This window comes from Enhydra lutris, unplaced genomic scaffold (genome assembly GCF_002288905.1).
Source record: "Enhydra lutris kenyoni isolate GAN:26980312 unplaced genomic scaffold, ASM228890v2 scaffoldscaffold10, whole genome shotgun sequence".
Taxonomy (NCBI): Eukaryota; Metazoa; Chordata; class Mammalia; order Carnivora; family Mustelidae; genus Enhydra; species Enhydra lutris.
In genome coordinates this window covers 12036831-12059111 of record NW_019154094.1, presented here as the reverse complement: position 1 = coordinate 12059111, position 22281 = coordinate 12036831, and the positions used below count along the sequence as shown (strand labels likewise).

Genomic DNA, 22281 nt, shown 5'->3' with positions numbered 1-22281 from the left:
TCCCACAAGCTCGGGGAAATATTCTGAAATCTTTTCCTTTATAGGTAAATCCAAGAAAAGATGAATGAATGAATGAATGAATGAATGAAGAAACGAATGAATGAATACTCAGGGTGTACCCTTGGTATGTAAATGCTGCAGATGACAGCTCTCCCCACACACCACTCACAAGCTCACTGCAGGATCGTATCTCATAAGGTGTCTCTGGCTTCCTCTGAGAGCAGAGCCCCCCGTGCCCTGGGAAGAGCATCCTGTGGACTGTAAAGGGGGACTTGGGACAATGTAGAAGCAGTAGCATTAAACATGGCGGGAGGCAATGCTGTGGCCCAATGGAGTAGGAGAATGGAAACAACACCTACTCAACTCTACTGCGTTCAACCCATACCTCTGACAGTCTGCTTTCCAAGGTCATTACAGCCTCCCGTCGCTCATCAACACCAGCTCTGAGAAAGGCCAGGGAAATAAGCATCCACAAACAGAGGAGGCTTTCTAGAAAGTGTTAAGACTTAAGCCTCATTCATGGAATTGAAACCAGTTCATTTCCGACCCTAGGCCTATCACTGGGTCCCGTGGAACTTTGGGGAACTTAGCTACCTTTTCTAAGTGTCAGTTTTATCATTCGTGAAGTGGAAGCAATAATAATAGCCACCTCCGCCAGAATGGTGTGAGGGTTAAATGTGACGGTGAGGATCCCCCCCCACCGCTACCTCGCCCAACAGTCTAAAGTATAAGACACACCTTGGGATTCTGAGTCAAGATCCCACAACTCCTCTCAAATGATACCCTGAGGCAGGAGAGGGACCTGGCAGGAGGTATGATTAAGATTCAAGGTTAAAAGCTGCAGCTGGGGGGCGCCTGGGTGGCTCAGTGGGTTAAGCTTCTGCCTTTGGCTCAGGTCATGATCCCAGGGTCCTGGGATAGAGCCCCGCATCGGGCTCTCTGCTCAGCGGGGAGCCTGCTTCCCCCCACCCCCTGCCTGCTTCGCTGCCTACTTGTGATCTCTGTCTGTCAAATAAATAAATAAATAAAATCTTAAAAAAAATAAAAAATAAAAAAATATTAAACCTGCAGTTGGGGTTATGGCATAAGAGACCCATAAAGTCTATCTAGGTGTCTCCACACCAAAGGGAATTTTGCTGAGTTTAACCTGATAGTTAATGTTGTCTCTGGAGTGGAATAAATAAAGCCAGAGACAGTTAAGTTCCAGACATCTGTCCCTGCTAAGTCGTTTCTAAGAGCGCGGTGGTGCTCCTGGAAATTTAAATGGGAAGGCATGCTCCCAGAACCACCTGCTCTGCAGTTCAATCTCATTATTTATTCAGAAGGTCACAGAAAAATTTGGCACAGAGAGTCAAAAAGAAGTGTAGAATATTAAAAATGCCTGGTATTTAATAATGAAGACAGAATACTTCAGGCAATTACAAGAGAGATTGCCCTTAGAGCCATTCATGAAACTGGAACAGGAAGAGAAAATATGTCCTAGCAGCAGTCTCCTGTTTGTGCGCCTTGTCTGACACAGAAAGAAACCTGTTTAAACAAGGAAACCAGACTGAGCAACTAGCTAGCCTCGTGTTCCAACGCTGGCTGATGATGATGTGGGGAAATTGTTCCAGGTCTTTTGCTCTCTCTGCTTACTTTGAGGAGGGGCCTCTGATTGACTATCTGCCATGCACTCCTAGGAGGGTACAGGCATGGCCAAAGGTGGTTTGAGTTCAGCCCACCTTTGGACATGAAACACCCACTTGTGTGGCCCACCAGGTTCCCAAAGAAGCGTGAAATGGCTCACATGCTAAGCCTGGGCAGCCCTCCTGCTGCAGAAGTTACTACCAATTCCAGAAACATCACCTATCTTCTCTTTGGCAAATGATGCTTTTTAACCTCCTTCCTCATGGGTATCTAACTCTTGAGATGATCCTTCATTTTTTTTTCCCCCAGTTGTTCAGTCCTTCTTAAGATATTCATTGAGTGCCAGCCATGTGCCTAAGCCCCAATCACAATGCCAAAAACCAGACGTGGTGTCTGCCTCATGGAGCTTGCAGTCCGCAAAGGAGGCAGAGACTAAATATGCAATTATAAGTGTAATCAACGTCTCTGCAGATCAAGAGTATTGGTTAAAATAATAATCACAATGGTGACGATGGTTACAACAAACTGGGATCATCTTCTGTACTAGACAGTGCGCCGAATACTCCATATGGTCAAAAACCCCGTGGGAGCTTGACACCCATATGGGAGAGTATCACCAACCTAGTTACACAGAAGAAACTGGGACTCCGACAGGCTAAGAAATTTGCCCTGGGTCTCGCCACTAGCCAGGAGAAAAGCCAAGGGTCAACCCCGCACCTTTCAACCTTTAGAAGACATTCTCTGGATAGCTAATACCTCCTCATCCAGAATGTTAATCAACAGATATAATGAATCCTCTTTCATTGCCTCATAATCAAAAAAAGCGTTTTGAACAGACTAAAGCTGGCCTTGGCCCACTGTGCTCTTGACCTGAGTTTCAGAAAATATTATATGAAGCTGTAAAACCTTCTCCTCTCTATTCTTGCTTCTTTTCATCAGAACCACCTCTACATTTCAGCCGGTCTCATGGAGTGAAATGACAAAAGGTTTTAAACCTAGAAAAAATTTTTCCTCGTGGTGGTTGTATATTCTCGGTCACCTAAAACCTTTTAGGAAGAAGCATATATTATGAATACGTTCATATGCACAACATAATCACTTTCAAATAAGTCAAGGCAAAGGTTTGATTTGGTTCTGAATTTAACTATACAGCAAACAAAGGTTTGGAGCAAAGCAAGTCATTTCATTTCCACAGTTAAGTTCTTAAAATCACACACACACTGCACACAAACGGACACATGCATGCACACACACATATATATATACATAATACACATGTGCACACATATGCACTCACATACATACACACATACACATACACACACACACATGCACATACACACATACACACATGAACACAAAGGTCCTTCTATATTACTCATAAAAATCTCTTTAAACCTAAAATAATAAAATTGTTGATGGGGGTGTCTGAAAAATGATACAATCAAGGAATCTTTTCTTGAAATTTCCCTTTTTCAAGTTTAAAATAGGAAGTATACATCTACTTAGAAGGAAGGGGTAAAAAAGAAAGAGAATTTTTTTCTCAGAGATGTTTCCCTCAGGACAATGCTATGCAGTAGAAGTTGCTGGATTTCCTATAAGAATGAGCATGCAACCTATGGAGAAATGATTGCTATCCTTCCCACGCAAAATGTCACAACCTCACGAACTTAGGTAGCTCTAGATCAGGAAGGAAAATCAAACCATCTCTCCCCCCACACTCCAACTCCCCCAGTGGCCTGAAGTAACATGAAGTCAGACAGATCACATGACTTTCCCAAGGTCACACAGCTGATTAGCAAAACTTCAGGCCCCTGGCTACCTAATGAAATACTTCAAGGAAGAAAATTATCTTTCCCCCTTTAACGACTACCAGCATGAGAAAGGCTGTTTTGTTTTCAATGTTATTTGCTTATTTTTTCTGTTGTTTGATTATGCTATGGACAAGTGCAATGTAAGATCTAGGATTTTCCATGAGGGACTGGCAGATTCTTAAAGATTTTAACAGTATTCTAAGGGGATGACACTGTTGGAAATTCCCTTCCTAGTAGACACAAAGATTCAGATGACTTCCAATCACAACCATTTTGCTGCTGAACAGTCACTCTCAGAAACTGATTATGTCTCCCCCAGAACTCCTGCTTGTAATGTGAGAGGCTACCCCTACTACAGACATACTACATCTGTAGCTCTGATTATGCCAGATAGGAAGGTAGGTGGGCACCTGCCCAAAAGAGGAAACCCAAGTTGTAAGAGCATGTTTCCCGTCTAATTTTTCTCCTTTCCAATTTTAAACATATGTTCTCTATAGGTACATATCTGTTAAATAAAACAACTTGATAAATATTCATTTACTATAATATTCATTAAATATAATTAATTAGTTTACAATTAATTAGTGTATTCATATATTTGTAACTACATACTGAGTGGCAGAAAAATATTTTTGGGTGAGGAAAATTAGCAAATTCATGAATTTATTACAAGCGACAACAAAAGCCAACTCTTTTAATAAAAGTCTGCCACTAATATATGAAAATGTCTTTGATTATTACGGCAATCATTGAATCACTTCTGGTCAAGCCATTTGTATTTATTCGAAGAAAGGATCAGATGTTTTCCCAATTAAAATAAACAGATGACAACTTCATAAATTACTCACTGTGCACTGAGGTGATCATCCGTCAACTGTGGATTTTAGTAATTATACCACCATTGTGAATTTCAATTAATTCTAATAAGTACTTATGGACGTCAACCACATGTCAGGTGCCTGCCCTCATGGAGCTTATGTTTTGCTGATGGAGACAGAAAATAAACAAGCAAACCCTAGTGGTGTGCTCCATGAACAGAAGAAAGTGAGTCAGGAGCAGAGTAGACACAAAGAGTTGGAGGCAGCTGTTAATCCCACATTTTGAGCAGGCCATGTAGTACTCTGTAGGTACACGGGGAGTTCATTTTTTGTTCTCAGAATGAGTGAAGTATGAGTGTAAGCAAATATGTAACCCAACCCTGTTTACATTTTAAAAGGTCACACTTGTTACTATAGAGAAGACAGATCTAATGTCCAACTGAGGAAGGGTCTCCCTTATGTTTAGGATTCTAATAATATCAGTAAAGCTATGTTGAATCATTTTTACTAAGTTCTTCTATTTTATTAAGAGATTTTTTTTTTCAGGGCACCTGGCTGGCACAGTCAGTAGAGCAGGCAACTCTTCTTGATCACTGGGTTGTGGGTTCAAGCCCCATGTTGACTGTAGAGATTACTTAAAAATAAAACCTTTTTTTAAAAAAAAAAAAAAAGAGTTTTTGGGGATGCCTGGATGGCTCAGTCAATTAAGCCACTGCCTTTGGCTCAGGTCATGATCCAAAGGTCCTGGGATCAAGGGCCACATTAGGCTCCTTGTCCAGCGGGGGAGCCTGCTTCTCTCTCTGCCTCTGCCTGCCTCTCTGCCTACTTGTGCTCTCTCTCTCTCTCTGACAAATATATAAATAAAATATTTTTAAAAAAGAGTTTTTCATTTCATGGGTTTCTGGGTCAGAATTTACCACTTTAAAGAATTTCTTCTTGAAGAATTTGATAGACCTTTTCAATAACCCATGATAACTATCATCTTAAATTTCTTGCCTTACAAGATTTTGTCCAGTATAAATTAAGGTTCATCTTACAACTTGTGGCTCCATGACCCAACATAAGTTATTGGTCTTTGAAGCCATCAGACTTGGGTATGAATTCTGACTCATCCACCCACTGCTGTAAAATCTTGGGCACATCACGGGGTCTCTCAATCTTGTTTCTCCATGTGTCAAACAGAGATAATAATAGTATCTATTTCATAGGATCATGAAGAGGAAATAAATGAAATAATGTCTGTTAAGTGTTTAAGCCACTGCCTGCACTTAATACATTTTTGATAAGGGTGTCTATTATTCTTATCATTGTTACTCTAGTCTATTCATATTAATTAATCAACAAAGAGAAATATCCTAAAATTGTCATGAAAGAAGTTCTAATGTGAAGAATTAGGATCACCATACCAAAGACATATTGTAGGCATTATAAACATCTACATCACAAACTAACCTGAAACTATGAAAGATGAGGATTAATTCATCTGAGTACATATTAGGTGCTTTATGAATAGGCTTAAGTGAGAACAGAAAATTTCTGTTGAGTTGTCTACTTTCTGGATTGCCAGCAAGTTCAAGTTTTACTCAAAAAAAAAAAAAAAAAATCAATAGCAGTTGTCAAATCCCTGGACCACAAAGATACTTGGTGAAAAATCAGCAACTTAAGGACACTGCCACTGCGGCCAAACAGTTTTCTAGAGAAAGATTCAAGGTTAATTTCAGGGGTCTGCCAATGACCTCTGCAGTTAGCTCTCTTCACAAAAGACATTACAGTTTCTAAAATGTACTGTGGGAACTCTGAATATTACAATTAAAGAGCCACTAAGGGTTTACCTAACATTACTGTAGATATTCCATGGTGGTCCTGGTGTCCTAAAATGCCCCTGTTAGCCAAAATGGCTGATGTCCAAAACACCACAAGCACACTGTGTATATGAAAACAATAAAACTAAATTTTAAAAGTATTTGTAAATTGGAACATTCAATTAAGTTTAAACTGGTAATATTTCATTGTGTTTAAAATATATTATTTAAAACAAATGTGTTTTAAGCAAATATTTATTTTAAATAAGTATTCCCAGCTTTGAGAAAGCCTTATTGGGAAAACCCAGAAGTTAAAAGAATCACAAAAGAACCAATAAGTTTGTTAAGAAAGAAAATGCTCTCAAAAGCAGTAACTCAGACTTCTATAACCACTATTAGCTACAAATTGAAATATACATGGTCATGATTAAAAAAAAAAAAGAATACTGTAGCAAGAAAACTAGGACAGTGAGGAAAACACATAGGCATTTTATCAAATTGTATTTGTTAATGAAATTAGATACAAGATCCGGAGTTTCTAAACACAAAAGTAGCATAGAAAAAAGGTCACTAATATGTAAATGTTGTACAGACACATAAAAAATAACTTTGAAAGGAGCAAATAATGCAATTTTCCCCCTCTGATCTATAAAGTAAGATGACTGGTCAAATAAAACCAAATCAATTATTCTCGCTATTAAGTTGCATTTTTTGTCTAAATTTGTTAATATTAATCCCTTTATTGGGATTTAGAACACATGATGGTACTAATATAACTAAGCTGTAGAAATGATAACTTTTTAAGAAACAATGCACTTTTCTCTTTCTTTCAGCCAGAAAATGGCCCTGTTTGGTACTTTTGGAACAAAGAAGTCAATATTTATGTAATGTTAGAATGCAGAATATCAAAACACTGGAGGCTATCCTGCTATATATGATGTATCATTTCTGTCTCTTCATGCCATAAGTAAGTGTTTCCTACTACCAATTAATCAAATTCAATAAACTTGGTATTTTTAGAACACCTAGCACATGGATGGAACTATATTAAAATATAATAAAGAAATTTATAAAAATCAGTCAAAGCTATGATTATGATGTGCGTCATACAATAAAAAATTACTAGACACATGAATAAGGGAAAGAAAAGTCACTTCAAAATAAAAAAGGAGTCAACAGACACAGAAATGACCCAGGTGCTGGAATTATCAGAGAAGAAATTTTAAAATTTTGTAGCTGTGTTCAAGGACTTAAATAAAACAACAATATGACTATAATCAGTTCACAGACAAGGAATTTCAGCCAGAAATAGAAACTATAAAAAAGATTTAATGAAAATCCTCAAACTAAAAGTGCAATATATAAAATAAAACGTTCACTGAATGAGTTTAACAGAAGAAGAACAGGTCAGTGAACCTGGAGTTAACAGGATGTAGGTTGGAAACAAACAAAACAGAGCCACAGGGACCTGTGGGACAAGGTGAAGCTGTCTAACATAGGTGTGACTTAAATTTCTAGAAGGAAATGTAAAAAGAATGGGGCAATAAAATTTTTAAGAAATCATTGTTTAAAATTTTTAATTTATTCATTTATTTTATTTATTTTATTTTATTTTACTTTTTCAGTGTTCCAAGATTCATTGTTTATGCACCACACCCAGTGCTCCATGCAATATGTGCCCTCCTTAATACCCACCACTAGGCCCTCTCAACTCCCTACCCCCCTCCCCTCCAAAGACCTCTGTTTGTCACTCAGAGTCCACCATCTCTCATGGTTCGTCTCCCCCTCTGATTTCCCCAACTCCCTTCTCTCCTTCTCCCAATGTCCTCCATGTTATTCCTTATGTTCCACAAGTAAGTGAAACCATATGATTCATTTATTTTAGAGACAGAGAGCATGCATGTGAGCAGGGGATGGGTAGACGGAGAGAGCAAACCCTCCAGTGGACTCCACCCTGAGTGTGGGACCCGACACTTAACCAACTGAGCCACCCAGGCTCCCCATTGTCAAAATATTTTCAAATATGTTAAGAATATTCAACAGTCTCAGCAACCTCCAAGTAGAATAAATATAAAGAAAATCACATCTAAAAACACCCTTGACTTATCACACTATACAGTGTACTGAAAATCAGAGATAAGGAGAAAAGTCATGAAAGTAGCAAAGAAAAATGACTTACTGTATACAGAGGAATAAAGATAAAAATGATGGCTGACATCTCATCAGAAACATTAAAGATCAGTAGAGAATGGAATTCTATCTTCAAAGTGCTAAAAAAAAATCATAAACTGTCAAGTAAAAATTCTATAACCAGCAAAATTACCCTTCAAAAATGAAGGTGAAATAAAGATATTTTTAGGTAAACAAAAACTGAGAGAAGTTGTGGTTCCCAGACGTGCAATGTAAAAATATAATAGTAAAATAAATTAAAATGCTAAAAGAGGTTCTTCAGGCTGAAGAGAAATGGTAACAGATGGAAACTCAAATCCATAGGAAGGAATGAAGAGTGCCAGAAATGGCAAATGTGTGGGTAAATAAATTGCTATCTTTTTTTCCTATTTAATTTCTTAGAAAACTGCTGATTAAACCAAACATAAAGCCGAATAAAAATAACGCTTTTATGTCATTTATAACATGTACGGAAGTACAATATACCATAATACCACAAAGGTAGGTAGAATTACACCGTTGAAAAGTTTTTGTTCCACATGAAGTGGTACTTCATACACTAAATTAAGTCTAGATACACTGTACACTTAAGGATGCTCACTGTAATCCTTAAAGCAACAACTTAAAAAATATACTTTAAAAGGCAGATTAGAACTTTCCTGGAGGCAGGGGTCACATCTCAGTTTTGTGGAAGTCCCACCACCTAGAACAGGGCTTAATATATACTGAGAACATGCTAGAACAGGGCCTAACATGTACTGAGTCCTGGATAAATGTTAAGTTAAGCAATACATAGATATATGTGAATAAAATTAACAGCATAGAAAATGGCGAGCATCAGAAAAGAAGCAGAAAGAAAATGTCATTAGGGTTTAGAGGTGAGAAAAATTATTATGTGAAAAGCAGATAAAAGTTTTGCACTTATGGGAAATAAAGATATTATGGGTTCTCTGTGTCTGGGGTCATTTCTTCTAGCTGTGGTGGTGGTGAACTCTAGACTCTCTACCCTGCCAAGGCTCACTGCTGGGGGCTTTGCTCCAAGGTGCCTTGAACTCCCAGGTTCTGCTAGTTGTGCACCGTGATAATCCTCTGTCCCTCTCTGTCATGTCATTTATCATGACTGAAATGTAATAATTATTTACATCACTGTGGCTTTAATATCCATCACTACTGTTAGATGGTGCATATTGTGAGAAAAGACAGCATCCGCTGAGCTCACGGTCATACCCCACAGCAGACACTGGACACAGAGGAGGTTAAGGACAACTACCTGTGGCATGGCCGCCACACTTGGGAGATGGATGAAATCTTAGAAAATGTGTAGATGCTACAAGTGCATCATTTCATGGAGGAGCAAAGAGACCACAGTAGCAGATCTCTGAAACACATAAATGGTCCAGGTGGATGGGATCTACTGGAACCCACATTTCCAGACCTCTAGACCAAGGCTCTCTGGGTTGGGTCAAGTGGAGGTTCCATCTGCCAACCCTTCTTAAACTTTCACATGACCGACAGTCAGGGTACTGTGTCTCACATGGGACCACCAGACAACTCATTAACACAAAGCCCAGACCTGCATGGACCTTATGAAAAGCTGTAACATTCTAGCCAAATGAACAAAACAATAGTGTGTGTACACAGAGAGTGTGTATGTGGCAACTGAGAAATGGCTTTCATTTTTAAATGTGTATGCACAGAGATTCTGGGGGAACATTTACATGTCAGTCTTGTGCATATATGACCTGTGGCGCCTAACTAAGAAATATCCAAATGTAATATCTTAAAATGCAGAGGACTAACGTCACTCCCCCTCCCCACCGCCAAGCTGATAAAAAGGAAAAAAATGGGCATGGTCTCATAAGTTAGATCAGAAAGGGGGGGGGTGTTATTTTAATAGAAAAAGTGAAAACCTCCTTCTCTTGTCATTTATTTTCTTGTCTATGTGACCCCTGTGTTTCTTGATAATGCACAAAAAGCCGATTCGCTACCTCTAGGAAAAGCATCATTTCTAATTCTGGGGACAGGGTCTTCTGTGCTCTGCCTCCTCCCTCTGCAAGGAGCTCGATGCCTCACTGAGGCAGAGAGGACAAGGATGGATTGGGGCTTGACAGGAGTGCATGAAAAATCTTGTGAGGATCGTGATTTCCTCTGCTCAGAAAGAACTTCTACTAAACCCATCCTATAGTTATACCCAGAACATGTAAGTTTCCCCAGGGCAAAGCCTCACTGACCGGCCAGAAGGTGCTGTCAGGGAAAAGGACAGCTCTGCTCTCCTGCTCTCCGCTCCACTGCCCTTTCTCAGCCTTTCCGGGAAAGACTTTCTTCTCCCCGTGAATGCTGATACAGCCTCCTACAGTGGCGGACCCTGGAGCTCCTGAGCCAGCCCCTCCCTTCACCAGGGTCCCCCTCAGCAAGGACCTTCCCACTCTAACAGGTCTGGCCAGGAGACAGTGGTGGGAGGCTGCCCCCGGGAGGATGGTGTATCACCACGTGGAGATTCCCCATCATGGTGTCGGACTCCTTCCCTCCAAACTCCCGACCCCAACACTGCAGTCAGGCCACTGCATTTGCAAGGTAGGTCTGCGACTTGGGGATGACCAGGAGGGGACGTTCAAGACACTCCATTCCCCAGTTCCTTCCCACTCACACTTTTGTTATCCCTCTGTATGTCCCCAGGCTTTTTATTTTCCTATTACTTACAAAATAACAAAGAAAAATTATTATAGAAAACTTTGCAATTGCAAAGGCTTCTGTAGGCTACACAATTCAAAACCACGTGGTTTTTTTTTTCTGCTGTGCACCAGCTCTGTGCAATTGGCACTTACTGGAGACAGCTTTCAAAGAAAATATGTTTGCGGTTCAAAGATAAGCAGGTTTTTAGTAAACTGTCAAAAGAACTTTTTTTTCATCTTCTTCACTGCCAATGGAAAAACCCAAAAAGAAGGAGTATATAAGAGGGGGAAAGCATTCTCTCCAAGTTATGCTACACGTGTAGACCTAGTTTTCTGGAAATTCATCAATGGACAGGATAATCGGGGCCAGCGTCTGCTCCCACCACTCCAGCCTTACCTCTCGTTGGGTTGAATGAGGGCAAAACACCAAAGTAATCACGTTATAATTAAGACACAGGTTTTTTTTTCAATTGTTATCATTATAATTATCCATCTCATATGAGCTTTACATAAAAAAAAAAACAACTAAACCTATGTTAATTCAAAGCACAGAATAAAAAACCAAAGATGCCCTTTAACAAGGCCTCTGTTCAATTATAACTATAAATTGCCCAAATGGAGAGATATCAGAGGGTAAAGAACAAAACCAAGAGAAAACCCATCTTGGAACCCTCAGGCCACCCGTGGAGAGGGACAAGCCAGAGAGAAGGCTGAACTGACCCTCGTGCTAACAATAAAGTTTTCCGGCCAACAAAGAGGACCAAGCAGTTCTGGTTTCCATGGAGGGTGCTGTATGGTGGGCTGTTTACGTGGGCTACCCTTCCAAGGCTGGATTCTGCTTGTTGCCCCCATATAGTATTTATTCAGAATAAGCTAATACCGTGTTAGAAGATCTTACAAAGGGGGACTGCTGATATCAAGGCCAGAAGCCCATGAGAAAAACATCAACCTCTAAAGAGACTGTAAGACAACATTTAAATGAAAAATAAAATCCTGCCCATCAAGGAGGCATGACTTTCTTCCCACAACTCTTGATTATTCTACCAATGAGAAGCAAATCCTTCACTTTCAAAGCACTGATGCAGACTCTAATCTAAATGGAAAGAGACAGACCCATCATTTCTTTTCTACTTTGGGGACAGGGGTCTAAGACTCGAAGCTAAAAAGTTCGGGAAATTTTACAAAAGCACCGTTTTGTTTTGTTTGTTTGTTTGTTTCTGTACGGAAACAGACTCCCAGCTCTCTCAGAACTAATAGCACGGGGACACCCTCCGCATTAGCTCCCTATGAGCAGATGGTAGTCTGAAATTTTTTTGATAAAAACAATCCACTGGCAAGGGTTGTCAAGAGGTCAGTGGAACCCAGATTAACAATTGATCAGCTCTAATGGACTGCTGTAGCAATAAACCCAGAGCCCGTGCGCAGACCTGCTATCCCAGTGATAGCGATGGGGCTGACATCCAAGCTGTTAAGACTCGCATTTAATAGCATTGAAGCTTGGCGGCTTCAAAACCTTCATCGAAGAAGACATGCATTCTTCCACGCACATTCATTTTCTCAAAGCCTTCTCTTTCACAGGTTCTCACAAAAACACACATGGTTTACTCTGACCCAAAGAAGACTTCGCCAAGGTCTGAGGTCCAGGTAGTAAATGACACTCTGTAATAATGACAGATTATTTCAACCTCTACTCTCATTCAGACCATAGCTATAGCCCCTGATATAAACTGGGCTCCCCTTCTTTGTGCCCAAGAGAACAAAAACTGCAACTCTTTTTCTCAGTCTCTCTATCTGTCTCTGTCTGTCTTTCTCCTTTGGAGAGAGATGCTAATGCTGCATTTACGCCTCTAACACCACATTTGACAAGGGAATCAGCTGCTCTACACTAGAATTCCACTGAAAGCTTCAATACTAGGAAGTCAGAGCACTCTTAAAAGTAACACTCACTTCTTAGGGACAAAAAAGGATGGTTCTATGTTAGTTGAGTTAAACCACAGAACATTTGTCCTCTGCTAAAGAATAAATAATCCCCTCAGGTCATTACATCATTACCTCCCTTGCCCATTCATGTTTTGTAGACAACTGATCTCAGAATAAAATTGACTATATGAGCCCTAAACACCACCAGATTTTTCCAATAATCTTTTTCACTCTCCAATAAACTCACTGCTTCCTGTTGGACCAGTGGATGCAAATATTTGGTCCAGAAAAATCCAAGAACAAGGACAGTCTCTTCCATAAGTATAATACAAGGAAATCAGGAAATTCAACATTAATCCATCATTATTATCTAAAGTAGAGTCCATTTTCAAATCTTAGCTTCTGGTTCTGGATCCGTCACATTTCATTGTTACACATCTCTTGCATTCTGTAGTCTAGAACAGGTCCTCAATGTTTCTTTCTCTTTCTTGACCTTGGAAGGTTTGAAGAGGAGTCCAGCCAGTTACTCTGTAGAAAATTCCTCAATCCAGACTTGTCTGATTTCTTTTTAAGATTTTATTTATTTATTTGACAGACAGAGATCACAAGTAGGCAGAGAGCCAGGCAGAGAGAGGGAGAAGGAGGCTCCCCGATGAGCAGAGAGCCTGATGCGGGACTCGATCACAGGACCCTGAGATCATGACCTGAGCCAAAGGCTGAGGCTTAACCCACTGAGCCACCCAGGTGCCCCTTGTCTGATGTTTTATCATGATTAAATTCAGGCTACACATTCTGGGCAAGAATTCTACATCAGGATGCTGTCCTAAAGCTCAACACACATCCAGAGGCATTTGATGTCACTTTGTCTCATCAACAGTGACACTAACTTTGATTACCTTTTTAAAGTGGCATCTGCCAGGTTTCTCCCATGGTAAAGTTGCTATATTCCCCCTTGTAATTAATAAGTAACTTGTGGGCAGATACTTTGAAACTATCAATGTTCTATTCTTCAACGAAATTTTTCCTACTAGTTTTAGTATCCATTGAAGATTCTTGCCTGAATTATTACCCTAATCTTCTATCTCCACCATCTCTCCTGTATTTATTGACATTCTACTGTAAGAGCTTTCCCTATTCTTTGTCATTTTTAAAAAAATAGGCTGCATGCCCAGCTTGGAGCCCAATGTGGGGTTTGAATTCCAACCCTGAGATCAAGACCTGAGCTGAGAGATCGAGAGTCGGACACTTAACTGACAGAGCCACGCAGGTGCCCTGAGCTTTCCCTTCTTATTTATGTATATACTTATTTATCATCTATGTCTATTTATTTGTATCTTATTTGAGTGGACCCTTAGAACTAGAGGGATTCTTATTTTACTCAACATTATAATCTCATTTGAGTTTCTCTGAGTTGGGTTTTGGTAACTTACAACCAGAATATTCCCCCAGGAGAAGGAGAAGGTTTCTCTTGGCAACACATTTAAGAGGTCCTTACAACCCTCCTAGTCACAAAGCTGCTTCCTGATGCTTCCATTCAAAATCTCTGTCCCACTCTAAGAACTCCAAACTCTCTGAAGAGGAGGCACACTCAAAATGAGGCCAGTACAGGACCCCTGGATCTTCCTACAGCCACCATGTAGACCTGGCTGGAGGCAGCAAGGTGCTTCTTCAGCTGACTCCTCTGCCCCTTCTTCTGCGCTTTTGTTCAAAGAGCTGGGCTGGCCTCCCTGCCCCTCTCCTGATGTTACCAATAGTCCCTGGCATTTCTCCACCCACCCCTACCCCCGGAACCTCTTGTGCTTGGCTACAGTCCTGGGTCTCTTTGCTTCATATGTTGGTGTTTATGCCTGAAAAGGACCACCAAATGGTGGGTTTGACAGTTTCTCTTTCCTCTCCAGACCCATTCTTCATCCTTCTGCACATAGCTCAATTTCAGAAGACTGAACTACATCAACCCCACCAGTACTTGGCTTCAGCCAATGGTGGGTACCAGCAAGATATCAGAAGGCTAGACTCCGTTATCCGTTATCCCCCTAAATTTCATCTTTCTAGCTCACCAGGATTGGCTGTGCATCTCTATCAAATACCCTTTCCAGATAGCGACCCCTCCTTGGTTCTGGAAACCACTCCTTCCTCTTGCTCCTCAGGCCAGGAGTGTGGCTTGCCCTGGGATAACACCATCACTTGTTGGTTTCTTGGTTTCTCTAACCATATCTTTGCAAATACTCCCTTTATTAAACTTTCTTCAATTACCCCCATTTGGGTGCACATTCTTTTACCCATAAGGCAAAAAATATAGATGTGGAGGGATGAGAAGAGGTTCATCCACGGAATGAAGACACCAAAGGCTATTTTTGTAACACCACCTTTTTTGTGCTTGCATATTTATGTCTGCCTTTATCATTTCCAATAAATGAAAATACAGCAAAATAAACACTACTTCCTAACTGTGACCACATGCCACTAGAAGAGATACATTCTAGCAAAGAACAGACTTAAGGATCAAGATTCACTCCTTCTGTTTACCTAGCAGTGAGGAAACACCACAGAACTCAAAATGAGAATACAGGTAAGATTTCCTTCAAGAGGAAGAGGGACTCAAAGGAACCTCCAAGTATTATTCGATTCACTTGCTACCTTTTAAAATGTTTTCTATGCACATGGCAACATCAAAATCCTTCTCAGCTGAACACAGGTATGCCATAGTCAGATAAAAGATCTACTGCAGAAGTTCATTAAGTAGATGTTCTAACCCCATGTCAGTGAATGCTTTAATTTTTAGATACAATTAACAGTCAATTCAAGATTACATCCATCACAACTTTGCTTTCAGTCAGGGAAGCAGGATTTACACATATTCTGCTGTCTAACTTTTCAATATGCCATTAGGAGTCCTGATGATTCTTGTTAGTTGACTGGTTATGTCCTCCAGAACTGGGAAGGAGTTCATCCAGATCTGGTTCTAAGCTTGTGCATGAGTGGGTGTCGTTACCTACTATAATTGTCATGGTGGAAAACGGTTGGGGATCACCACCCTGCCCCATCAAGAAATAGGCACATTTATTCCAACTCTGTACCACCCTCCTGAAAGCCTCTCCCTCCCATGCACTGAAAGCAGGTGTTTCCAGCACACTTCATGATTCTCATTCAGCAGCCGACACATGAAAAATTTAACTCAACTAGAATCAGTTACCTGCAAGTCTGCATCAAATTCATGTTTCAGGTGTGCCTCTTCTGCAGCCTCCACAAGACGCTGAAAAGATAGAAGGCAACATGAAAGATCAGAAATGTGGCCCGGACCCCCTGCCAACAATGTGAAAAGATAGATTATTTCTCCATTGCCCCAAGGTGACAGGCTGTGTCATGGCACGCGCACTGCAACCTGGAGCCTTTGTGCCCACAAAACTGAGAAGAGCAACATCAGTATCCAAATCTGGTTTTTGCCTTCATCATTCAACCAGCGTTTTTCCAGCATGGTATGTGTGTATACATGCACACAAATTCTGCATCCATTTTCAAAGCAATCTGTAACAATTCAAAGACACTGGCCCTCGAGGCCCCATATGTGGATGCTGAAATCAACCTAGAAGAGGGTCTTCCTTAGGTACAGAAGGCTCTCAGTCAGGATTCGTTAAATTGAGCCCAACACTAAGTGGGCTAACTTTCTTCCCCTTTGGTTTGAGAAATACTGCTTATTTGAATTCCCTCAGTCATTCAAAGCAGTTCTTTCTGCATCCAGTTCTAGGATGTAATTATCAGCTGACAATTATTTGAATTTATGGCCCCTCAATGCCATTTGACAATCTGCATTCCAATAAGAAAATTGCTGAAATTAAATCAATAAGCAGTACCCATAAATACACAACTCTTGTTATTCTTCTTAGCCAAATAAATTCAACCAATCCATATTCTTATGAAAGCAATTTCATAAAACTCCATTTTAAAGGCCATTAGTCACCTATCGAAATCATTTTTACTTTGATTTGAATTTGCCAACATTAAGTTGAAAACATAGGCTAGAGAATATGGAAGAAAACTCATTTAGTGAGATAATAGTTTACTGAAATTTCATCGAACTAAAAGCAAAACCTTCAGATCCAGGTAAAAATTCAGCCATTTCTATTTTTCTCCTGGTTACTTTTGTAGCCTAGGCTATCTTTAACTTGCTTTTAATTGACATAATACAGACCTGAGTTTAATCTAAGGCCATGTTTGAAACATGATGACATGGGTATTCATCATCTCTAAATGATTACAAATCAACAGACAAATGTTCCATGAATAATTACTAAATTGGAGATGGGAATGAAGAGGTTGGAATATATGTGGGTAACATTAATACACCAATACAGACCATTAAATTTTCTCTCTCCATAGAACATACAGAGAAAGAGAGAGGCCAGCCAGGACAGCGCTGCCCACAGACAGGAATCGGGGAGGGGTAGCAAATCTGGCTCCCCACACTTCCTTCAGATGGTCCGGAAGAGATTTTCCCTTCTCTGGTCAATCAAAGAATAGACCCCAGGAGAACATTACAGGTTCAGAGCCAGAAGACCCAGTTCTAATTCTAGCCTAGGCGCAACCCACTACATCTTAGGCAAGCCCCTTCCCCTCTCAGGCCTCGGTTTCTTCATCTGAAACCCCTGAAACAGTGACCCTAGAGTAGTGCTTCTCCGAGGGCTGTCCCCTTCCAGAAGCAGGAGTTTCATCTGTGAACATGTTGCAAATGAGTGTTCTCAAGCCCCATCCCATCTTACAGAATCAGAAGCCCTTGCAGTGGGACCAGAAATCTGCTTTAACAAACCCTCCAGGGAATGTAGAAGCCACGAAAGTTTGAGAACCAGCGGCAAAAAACAGCAGCACTCATCCTAGAGCTGAACTCATCCCTGCTGCCTTGATTAATGATATCCCCCAGCCCTCCAAGGTTTTTCAACTTTCATTCGTCTTTTTAAAATCTGTGTATATAAGTATGTTCACTAGAAGACGTTAAATGTTTTCTAGAAGAGAAGCATACCACGGAGAGGAAGAGAAATAGGGAAAAGGAAAAATAAGGAGACACACTCTATGTAGATTGGATCCGCTGGCTCCAAGCTTTCATTTGGGTCACAGTCTTCCTAGAGCCATCCTCAACAATGGAGTCTGCAGCCTCCTGGGATCACATGATCCAATCTGCAAATGGATCCAGGTGGACCTTGACAGATGAGTGACTGACGGTGGTGCAAGGAACCTACGTATTTGTGAGAGCTTATTCTCTTCATCTTTGTAACAGATTTAGAATGTTGATGTATGTGTCATGAAATCAGTTACATACTGAGGTTTACAGAATGGTTATAAATATTATACATGTCTGGACACTTACATTATCAAAAAAAGTCATGTCATATATATTTAAAAGTCATATATATTTTATATACTTACCTAAACACACAGAGGTTGCTGTTTCATGGTCTCTGAGTACTCTGAGAATCCAGAGAAGAAATGGGGATGACATGTACAAACAATTGAAAGATAAGAACAGGATAAAATTTCATGATGACCAAGACAGATAGTATTGGAAGAAGTGAACAGTTGGAAATGAGGGAAACAATGAAGCAGTGTAACACCAAGAAATAAGAGAACAAGATGGAAATAATAGGTAGTTGAAATTATCATGAAACAGCACAGCACGAAATGTATCTCAAGTATCGAGAAAAATGCATTTCATTTGCCTTTGTGTGTATATATGTACATGCATATCATATACACCATACAAAATTCATATATAACATAACATGAAATGTATTTCAACCACTGTAATACACATCATGGTGTTAGGAGTTAGTTAGATGGTTAGGTGGTTAGGTAGTCAGGGCCAACATCCCCGACAAGAAAATATGGGATCACGACAGCTAAGAGAAAACAGCACTGACATCCTGTTCTGCAGCTTAGACAGGACCACACTGACATTCTGCTTTGCAGCCTTTGCAGAAATGACTTCCACAAAACCTCCTAAAATAAGACAATTAACTACAAAAGCATTTGTCAATATCAATGCAAGGGGCAGTTAAGACCTAAGCCCCCAGATGTCAGTCAAAAAAGACCATCAGCACGTGGACATGAATCTAATGGGTAGACAGATACGTGACCAAAGCACTGATCAGCACAACTCAGCACACCCTGATTGCTTAAGAAAGTTCTGCAAAAGAGCTGGTATAAACCCTAAACTTAGAAACTCTGACACAGCCCACTCAGGTCTCCCTCCCTCTCCAGGACCTTTGTACTCTGGCTCAATAAACCCACTCAGGTCTCCCTCCTTTGTACTCTTTCGTACTCTTGCTCAATAAACTTTGCTTTGCTGCCCACCACTCTTCATCTGGTCTACGTCTTCGTTCTTCAAAGCAGCGTGACCAAGAACCTGGGCACCAAGGGGACACAAATCCTGTAACAACGGGGTACAAGAAGGTAATATATTGGAAACAATTCAATACCATTGCACTAACTACTAAGATCAGCCAGAGCCCTGTTTTCTGTGTGGAGCAGTGAGTACCCTGCTAGCCAGCTAGCCAGCTTTTATGTTCATTCTCAAGTTAAATTTGCCACCTGCTTTTTAAAATTTTAACTTGATTTAATTCATATTTTTTTTGTTTCCATGAAGATATTTTCCCATCAAGCTTACTACAAAGCCTTAAGAAATAAGATTCAAAAAAAGATGGTCCCCTGGCAGCATGAGATAACATAATAGTTATCTCATGTAAAGGAAGGAAGTACTCTGGAATTGGGCTCTTTGAAAGGATTCACACTTGCTGCAGTGGACCACGGGGCTATCCCAATCTGCCCTATGATGCTACCAGAAGCTAAGCCTACATTTTATGGGAAAATTCAGGGGCAAATCCCCCAAAACAAGTGCATCTCTGGTGCACAACAGTAATGACAAACAGCACATCAAGATCTGTGCCCCTTTGGGAAAGAATGAAGGGCAGATGCTCTTCCGAAATATTCTTAAAAAGATACACAAGTAAAAAGAAATGTTATTTTTTTTAAAGATTTTATTTATTTATTTGACAGACAGAAATCACAAGTAGGCAGAGAGGCAGGCAGAGAGAGAGGAGGAAGCAGGCTCCCCACAGAGCAGAGAGCCCGATGTGGGGCTTGATCCCAGGACCCTGGGTTCATGACCTGAACCGAAGGCAGAGGCTTTAAACCCACTGAGCCACCCAGGTACCCCAAAAGAAATGTGATTTAAGAAGGATATCATGTGTTATCAATTTACCTAAAACAGAATCCTGAGGACAGAAATTCCTACTGTTGATAAAATGAAAATAAATTGAATCACCATTTAAAAGTCAAGACCACTCAACTTCCACCTCTGACGTTTGCCAGTAGAAAAGAACAGCCTCTCATCTCTCCTTCCTGAGCAAATACCCTTATCATGTAAGTCAAATTAAGTATGTTTTAAAAATAAGTTTGATTACCACTTGCACGTAAGGAAAATCAATTAAAATTTGCTAATATTTTAGTTATTATATAAGGAACCACTGAGCCTGAGGGAAACTGTTCCTCGATTATACCTATTGGAAAGGCAGTGTGCTTTTAATAATAATAAGTTAATTTTCTTTTGTATGAATTCCCCTTTCGGATCTGCAGATGGGATTATAGAATTGTGAATGTGGTTTTTAATTAAAACTGAACACTGGAAATAAAAATGGTTTTGAAGACTAGCATTCGAAACTGAGCTCTGAGGCAAGGAAACAGCAATCTTGTCCACAGATCCTCCCCACTCTGATGCCAGAGCTATCCATCACTCAACAAAAATGGTAACAGTGTACCAGAATACACATCCTGGCTTTGGAACAAAGCATCTATGAGCCAAAAAGTTGCAGTTCATGAATTGATGTATGTTTCAGCGACTTTTAGTATTTCCAAATAACTCTTCCCTTTTAGTAAAATAAACACAAACAAAACTATCTTTATAAATAAGAAATGCTAGAGGCCATGGACCATGGACACTATTTATAGCCATGGTGAAGGCAAAACTACCAAGGAGAATAGTGGGATATTAAAGCGTTTCATTTAAGATCACATCTTATTTCTTGTTAGAATGACCCCACGTATAATCAGTACAATGCTACAGAATGCAGTCTCCCGTCTCCTCCCCCCAAAAACACTTAAATCAAGACTACAGCTAAAGACATTGTAGAGGTCAAGCTTTCTGTCATGGTTCAGGAGGGGGAAAATGGGACACCAAGTCACAGTATAAATTAGATCAGAAAAAGAAAACGATTTTGTTTGTTCTACTTGTATTTTATTTTTTTATTATTATTTCTTTATTCCTGATCATGTCAGCTTAAAGGGAGAAAAGAAAGAAAGAATGGTACAGTGGGATGGGGGAGAGTAACAGAAAATGTGATATGCAACAAAATAACCTACTACTAGATTCCTACTAATTCTATCAGAATGAACAAATGATGTACAAGTGAAAAAAAGTTTCTTAATAAAAAAGGGGAAAAGGCGGGGGAGGGAGCAATTACAGACGAAAATCCTTAAAGCAAAACAGAAATATAAAAACCATATGGAGCAGGAAAGAAAAACGTTATTTTTATTTCTCATGTTAAAACTAAAAAGCTTTGGCTTGTAATTGCTGTTATAATGGGATATTGGAATTTAACAAAGATTTCAAAGTACTTAATACATTTCGTGGTTTTCATTTAACGTTTTGCAACAACACATTTAATAATCAGGTCAGCATTTTTATTGCCATTTTTTTTTCTGGAATGAATACATAATTCTTTCTCAAAAAAAAAAGGGGGGGGTTAAGCTCAACTGAGGTGATTCTAAGGAAAATCTATAACAATTAACATGGCTTTGGGCTGCACCAATGGTTCACTTGGAGCTAATGATTGAATTGTGAAAAATATCAGAGTTAGAGATCACATGAGTCTTTTTTTCAAATCTAGCAAGCACTAAACAGTGCAGAAGAACAACCAAATAGATCAATCAAGAGTGATAATTGAGGTCATAACCATACCCAGTGTGGCATGGTTCATCTTTTCCTTACACTAAATTCACCAGCCTTTGCTTAAAGGGCTGCAGTTTGATGGAGGAAGAGTTACACCTTCTGCCCAGCAGTGTGTGCCTGGGGTTAATGCTATTCTAGCACCCTATTATGTGGCAGGGTTTGAACGCAACATGTTGACCATCTACAGGAGTGAGGACAGAGGAGACCCTGGTCCTCTCTGTATCACAGATTTCAAACTCAATTGATCCCAGAAATAAAACGAAAAATCTCTATCCTTATTAAAATGCTGTCGGCACATAAAAAGATGTCTCTGGGAATCTGGACAAAATGAGATTGATTTGTTCCCAGGGCTAATTTCAAACACTCCTTTCTTATATGAAGGGTCAGAAACCAACAGTTTGTGAACCATTAAGTGGGGGGGGTAAGGGTGGACAGGAAGAGGAGGATGTTCAAATTTACATTTCC

At 40.0% G+C, this 22281-nt stretch overlaps 1 protein-coding gene across 1 annotated transcript in view; it reads right to left on the bottom strand.

Annotated features, from left to right (window-relative positions):
* Positions 1–22281, bottom strand: part of LOC111144138 (calcium voltage-gated channel auxiliary subunit alpha2delta 3) — an 868443-nt gene that overhangs the window by 599312 nt on the left and 246850 nt on the right. Inside the window, exon 4 of the mRNA XM_022498297.1 lies at positions 16015–16074. Within this exon, the coding sequence (XP_022354005.1) occupies positions 16015–16074 (60 nt within the window). The remainder of the gene's footprint in view (positions 1–16014; positions 16075–22281) is intronic.